This window comes from Leucoraja erinacea, chromosome 7 (genome assembly GCF_028641065.1).
Source record: "Leucoraja erinacea ecotype New England chromosome 7, Leri_hhj_1, whole genome shotgun sequence".
Lineage (NCBI taxonomy): Eukaryota > Metazoa > Chordata > Chondrichthyes > Rajiformes > Rajidae > Leucoraja > Leucoraja erinaceus.
This window is the reverse complement of record NC_073383.1, coordinates 3555869-3563019: the sequence shown is the minus strand read 5'-3', so window position 1 is coordinate 3563019 and position 7151 is coordinate 3555869. Positions and strand designations below refer to the sequence as shown.

The 7151-nt window shown below is 38.9% G+C and overlaps 1 protein-coding gene across 1 annotated transcript in view; it reads right to left on the bottom strand.

The window, feature by feature from the left end:
• Positions 1-2019: 2019 nt before the first annotated feature.
• The window catches only part of LOC129698575 (protein unc-80 homolog), a 319625-nt gene continuing 314493 nt past the window's right edge, over positions 2020-7151 (bottom strand). Inside the window, exons 64-65 of the mRNA XM_055637663.1 lie at positions 5092-5306; positions 2020-2891 (exon numbers count right to left, since the gene is read on the bottom strand). Coding sequence (XP_055493638.1) covers positions 2637-2891; positions 5092-5306 — 470 coding nt within the window. The 3' untranslated portion in view covers positions 2020-2636. The remainder of the gene's footprint in view (positions 2892-5091; positions 5307-7151) is intronic.

The window sequence follows — 7151 nt, the reverse complement described above, 5'->3', positions numbered from 1 at the left end:
GGAATCAAATAAATGTGTCTTTATTGAGACAGTGACATCACTCTCTGAAGGAAAATGTTACTTTGGGAACCTGCTACATTGAGGCATATTTTAAATCATTCATTACTGTGTAGAATTAATGCACAATTTTAAAGAAAACAGGTAGTTGCATCGATCACTGGGCATTCATTAAATGATTACCTGATACACCTTTTCATAGCAATATGACAGCTTAATTTCTATTTGATGAACACAGCAATTAATTTTTGGCCGGTGACATGTTTATTGGAACAAGATCAGTCAAGAGCAAAAAAAAGGCAGTAATTTTTTGCAGTGGATATAATTTTCAAATTAGTTTTGGTGTCAGGGGTTATGGGGCGAAGGCAATGGGGTTAAGAGGGAAAGATATATCATGGTCGAATCGACTTGATGGCCTAATTCTGCTCCTAGAACTTAACTTATTTACTGCACCGTCAGTTGCAATTTTAAAATCCAGGAACCATCAACAACCAACCATGAAGATTTGTACGGAGCAGCTCCTGAGGGCAATGATACTTGCCTCTCATTAGCCCTAAAGGTTTTTTATACAGGTAATTTGAATTGAATCATTTACAGATTTCCGGCATGCAACAAGGCAAATTAAGATTGCCCTAAACCACAAACAGAGAGAGGCAGTAACAATGAACAGAAGATGTGTAGAAATAGCAAGCACCAGAAAAAGGCCCCTCTGTCATGCCAGCCACCAAGGATATCAATTGTAATGTTAATTCAGTTTAGTGCTCAGAAGCAGCTTCCCACTATACAAACACAACAAGATGAACCAATGTGTCAATAGGAAGTGACACATGAACCCCAAAAATAAGAATTTATCATTATTCAATTAGGATAAGAAATTTCGACCATATCTTTTCAAGGTGGATAGAAGCTAAAACCCAGATTGTCTGCAGCATCAATCAACATTTATGTGGTAAGTGCAGACCGGTACAAGCTTTGCAATGGGCCCTGAATCCCAGAGGACTTAGCTCACATTGGTTCCATATAAAGAGATTGAAAAGCAGATACCTTCACCCAATCTCTCTCCTGGTCATCCTCCAGAACTACCCTAATAGTTTTCCTGATCAGCTGTGCGACAACCCCTCCTTTTTTGAAAACTTTGGTCGTGCTTGAAACATCCATACATGTAGTTCTACTGCAACATGTTTCCACAGTATAAATTGAATATCTCCATTAATAAAATTCTCTGCAGGTGATCACTGAAAAAGACAAGCAATCCCTTCTATTGACACTTGGGCAATGATACATGCATCCTTTAGTATTTTCAGACCGCATTAACTAAACAATTAAAATCTTGGGGGGGGGGGGGGGGGGAGCACCTTTTTTATTGTGAGTATGAAACTCTAATCCCCTTTTTCACAATTGACAGTTGTTTTTATACCACAATTTTCTACAACACAAGGAATACTGATATGTCAGTCCTGCCCTTCCCTCAATTCTGTTTCCATGTTGCAACAATATCAACAGCCCATGCACTGATCCATGCTTTCAGCTCAACCGTATCTGCAAGACTCCTTGATTAAAATAAATAGTTAAATGAAAAACAAAGTCAAATGCTGTAATAGATTGGTGATTCCAGGTCCATACAACAAGTAACACCTCAGGACATAGGAATTTAGCCCCAGAGACATAAGAAATGTGTATTTAATTCTATCTTAACTCTACACAACATAATTAAAATACTTGACAACACTGTTAAGTCTCACCTGATGACATGGGATACGGCTCCAATTCCAATGAAATCAATAACTATCACATTCTAGAAAGGATATATTAGTAGTCATAGAATCCAAAATGAGGACATGGTGTTCAAGTTAGGTCTTTCACTTATGACCATCAGAACTAAATAATCTCATTCAATTAGAATTGATTAATTTGTTCATACTTTAGACACATATGTCACATTAACTCTGAAGTATGCAACTCAATTTCTGCCATAATGTAATAAAATAAGCAAGTACAATTCAAAAATCAAACTAAAGTATAGCTCGTTAATCACTTTTATTTTGATTGAAACGGGCCCTTCGCCCGCCAACTATTGATCACCTGTTCACACTAGTTCTATGTTATCCCACTTACAGTATTAGACTGACATAGTAACATTTTTGACACATATGGAGACAAGTAAAAGGCTTAATTGTATATATGCACATTAAGTGATCTGACAGTACAAGCTGGTGGACATAAGTGGTCACAGAACATCAGGACACGAGATATACGACCATAGATCTGAATTCACTGAAGCAATACATTTACGGCTGATGGTCGACCTGCTATATTTGGAGTTTTATTGAATAATTCATTGCACTATTCACATTTTGGCACATTGTTACGTAGTTGCGTTGGGTAAACCGCTACATAAATCATGGGATTGAAACTCACCAGGTTATGCTTGTGGCAGTAGATAGTTTCAGCTACGTTTTGACTTTCACTATACATTGATCAATAGATCTAGACAATAAAACAGACAACACAAAACTTCTCAAGCAGCAAAACATATAAACTAAGTTACTGATTGTAACATTTATAAAGAAATACGATGGAACCTGAGCTATAGTTATGACAGGAGGATGCAAAGCTCTCCATCCACGGGGAATACAGCATTAAACATGGGATTCATCCACATTTGCATTAGTCTCACCAGATTCTACATGGGGCAAAACCAATGGTTCTGAAAGGAGAGAATTTTCCGTTCCATTCTCTTCACTGATGTACAGGTCATTCCCAGGAGGTTCAAGTAAGTTACTTATTTCAAGGTCTGTGAAATCTTCACTCACAGGAGCCGGGACCTGTTCTGGTGGTTGCATCTGTGTTGTTTGATAATCCTTACATTCACTCTCTGAAAATGTTGGCTTCACCTGAGAACAATATAGGCACTGTGTTATAACAAGACAAGATTGGAATTTTAACAATCTTTTATGAAGCAATGCCCGAGGCAACCTGCACTTAGAACTGTGAGCCCACTGCCTTTGACCCTCTCTGTGAATGAAGCACAAAGCTTCTTCAAGAGCGCACCTCGTTGTAAAATTTTAATTCAGATATCAGGCGAACCGTGTGCAATTTTGTACCAGGTACGCCATTGCACTTTGAGGAAAAGTGCAGAGGTTTTATCATGAATACAGTTTCATATATTAAAAGTGTTTCTTGGGAAATGATTTCAAAGTATATCAAATATCAAGCACCATTAATGCTGGAGAAACTTAGCGGGTGAGGCAGCATCTATGGAGCGAAAGAAATAAGCGACGTTTCGTGTCGAGACCCATCTTCAGATTGAATCCTTCTTTAACATTAGATGATTAGCAAGAGCAGATCTTGCACTTTGACTTTCCTTCTTTTTTTCCTGATAAATGTTAGTTTGCCTGTGTCTGTCTACCTGATGACCAAATATTTAATTTAAATACTTAAGTTATGTGTAACTAGATGTAATCATCTTCTCATACGACTGTAACATCTGTTCAATAAATCAGCATCCTACCATTGCTTCACCTTTTCTTTTGTATTGTCACATGTTAATATCCTCAAGTACTGCTTGTCTTATTTTTCTTTCATTATGATAATTTGCTGCTCTATGCAGCAGCCAACAGCATCCAACCTGCTACGATGCTTCTAATCCAGTTGAAAATCCATCCAAATCTCTTGAACCACTTAAACTGAGCAACATGACATAATATTGAAACTATTTCAGAGGTTCAGCAGGTGCAAGCTGTTGAGAAGATCGCTCAGCATTCTATTTTGTGGCCATCTCTAGCTTTTCGAGGTCCATTGGTGGGAAGGCGGAGTGCCCGTTCGGGGCAACAAGATCTCGTTCTATTGCACAAATTGTTTTGTTTTTTTACAAACTACAAACTCCCACTGAAAATGTAGGACAAAAGTGGCAGAGTAGGCAGTGGCAGTATGCAGTGAATGCAGTCATTTGAATCTAGACTCTGTCACATCATCTTTTGTAGCAGCATCACCTAACATATATCAGCATTAAATATTTAGATAATTTTCTCTTTAGTCTGACCCCTTGTGCTGAATCCCCAGGTGCTGCTTCACACCCCCTTCAGGCTTTATTTACCCAAGGTAATCATTTTTGTGGCACTGGAAGAATTAGAGAAAATATAGGATTAAAGAGCAAATACATAGAATTCAAAACATATTTCGATTTTGAGGTTGAATTTAAGATTAAAACAAAATCACTTTCAATCATCAATGTTAGCATGAACAATTAAAGATGATCAAATGATCACAGAAATGCTTCTCATTCATAGAATTGTTGAATAGAAATGCTGAAGGGGAATCCATCAATTATTTTAAAATGAAAGAAAATGTACAATAAATGTTACATGGAAAGTAAATACATGTTTAAAAGAGAAACATTCACATTCATGGAGAAAAGCACAAAATGTATATAGACAAAATACTGGAGTAACTCAGGCCCCATCTCCGGAGAGAAGGAATGGGTGATGTTTCGGGTTGAGACCCTTCTTCAGACTGAATATGTATGTTAATATCTGCTTTATTAAGATGGCATGCATGTAGTGGATTCAATAACCATTTTTTGTAAAATACTGATTCCATAAATTGGCATAGATATCATTATAAAATTCCACATCCCTCTTGTTAACAGAATTATTTCACAGAAATTTGCGACTTCAAAGAATTTTGGTGGTAAGTTTTGCAGGTAATTCATTTGAGAAATGAACCAATATCCTGTCTGCCTTCTACTAATAATGTGAAAGGTTCCCTGGTATTTTGTGAATAATAATGTAGTTCCCCTGATGTTCTACTTAATACTTAGCATTCAGTCAAAACTACCAAGGTCTGCTAACGTGTCAGTTCCAACAGTGTTCATTGTGAGACCACATTGTGTGAATGTTCTGCATTTATGCAATAGTGACTCCGTTAAAAAGAAATAAGGTGAAATATGCCTCATAAATGCATTTGTTCAATTGCCATGTGAGAGAAGTTCACAATTTTATATTAAAAAGCATGCTTTTGAATTAGGCTTTCATTTCATTTGCAACTCATATTTCTTTCAGTTTTAAGGGTCAGCTTCCTGTTAAAGGGACTTACCTGGCTGCTGTCAAGAATGCTTGGATCTTGATTTGAAGGGCTTGCAGGTTGTGCTGTTGAAACCGGTGAAGTGGTGGCTGACGATGCAGCAGATGCTGGTGGGCGGACCTCAGTTTGCACTGGTGCAGTTTCCTTTCCCTCTACTATTGTTGCCTGTTGCTGGGTAGCTGTGCTATCCTGTTGCATTTCAGTGAAGGTAACTGATCTTTTTTGCTCTGTCAAAATTCAAGTAAAACATAGAAATATATGGAAATCATCTTTACTTTCTTTAATTACATCCTCAGTGATAACACATATTCGTAAACCAACATAACCAGGGCTGTATACAAGTCTTTAAACTAAATAGTGGGGGTGTCAAAACATTGGAAATATATGGATGAAGTTAAAGGGACGGAGAGTGCAAGAGAGGTTACAGAAGTTTCCAGAGGGCGGGAAGTTTAAGAATGGATAAGAGACTAAGGTCAGGTAAAGTCGGGACCAATGTGTGAAGAGGGATGGTGAATAGCGAATTAAAGGTGTTATTTGAATGCACGTAGTATATGGAACAAAGTGGATGAGCACACAGTGCTGTAAGAAATTGGTACGTACAACGTGGGACCCTAGCAGGAATGATGATGGAACTGCAATGGCAGGAATTTCTGGGAATAATTCAGAAGAGGCAGGATCTTTTCACTCCAAAGAGGAAGAAATATTCTAATGGGAGAATGAGGTGACTAGCTGACAAGGGAAGCCAAAGTGAGCACAAAGCTAAAAGAGAAGGCATATAACGTTGCAAAGATTAGTGGGAAGCTGGAGGATTGGGAAGCTTTTAAAGAACAAAAGCGGGTAACTGAAAAGGCAATTCGTGGAGAAAAGATGAAATATGAAAGTAAGCTCGCCAATAATGTGAAAGAGAATAACCAATTTCTTCAGATATTTAGAGTAAGAAAAGGGCAAAAGTGGATGTTGGGTGTCTGGAAAATGATGCTGGAGTAGTGATAATGGGAAATAAAGAAATGGCAGAGGAGTTGAATAACTTTTCTGCATCAGTCTTCACAGTGGGAGACATCAGCAACGTGCCTGAAATTCAAGAGAGTCATGGGGTGGAAGTTAGTGGAACGGCTATTACTAAGGAGAAGGTTCTTGGGAAGCGGAAAGGTCTGAAGGTGGATGAGCCACCTAGACTGTACTCCAGGATTCTGAAAGAGGTGGCTTTAGAGATTGTGGAGGCATTAGTTGTGATCTTTCAAGAACTACTAGAGTCAGGGGTGGTTCCAGACAATTGGAAAATTGCAAATATTACTCCGCTGTTCCAGAAGCACATGATAAAATAGGCCTGTCAACGTGGTTTTGTAAAGGGGAGATTTCCTGACGAAACTGTTACCAAACCTGGGGATTTTTTGAAGAAGTAAATAGCACGGCAGACAAAGGAGAGTCAGTGGATGTTGTTTACCTGGATTTTCAGAAGGCCTTTGATGGGTGAGGCTGCTAAAGATGAAAGCCCATGGTATCAGGGGGAAGATACATACTAGCATGGATCGCAGCTTAAGTGGATGACAGAAGGCAAAGCGTGGTAATAAAGGGACCCTTTTCTGGTTGGCTGCCAGTGACTAACGGTGTTCCGCAGGGGTCGGTGCAAGGGCCACTACTCTTCACAGTGTATATTAATGATTGTGTGGGCAGGTGGTATAGAGAAAGCATGGACTCTGCAGAAGGCCTTGGACACGTTGGGAGAGTGGGCTGTGTAGTAGCAGATGGAATACAGTGTAGCAAAGTGTGCAGGCATGCATTTTGGTAGCAGAAATAAAGGCGGAGACTATTTTCTAAATGGGGAGAGAGAGAATTCAGAAATCAGAGGTGCAAAGGGACCGTGGAGTGCTGGTGCAGGATTCCCAAAGAGTTAATTTGCAAGCCAAATTGGTAGTGTGGAAGGCAAATGCAATGTTAGCATTTATTTCAAAAGGGGTACAATACATAACAGAGATGTAATGATGGAGCTTTATAAGGCACTGATCAAACTGTATTTGGAGCATTGTGAGCAGTTTTGGGCCCCATATCTGAGGAAGGATGTGCTGGTGTTG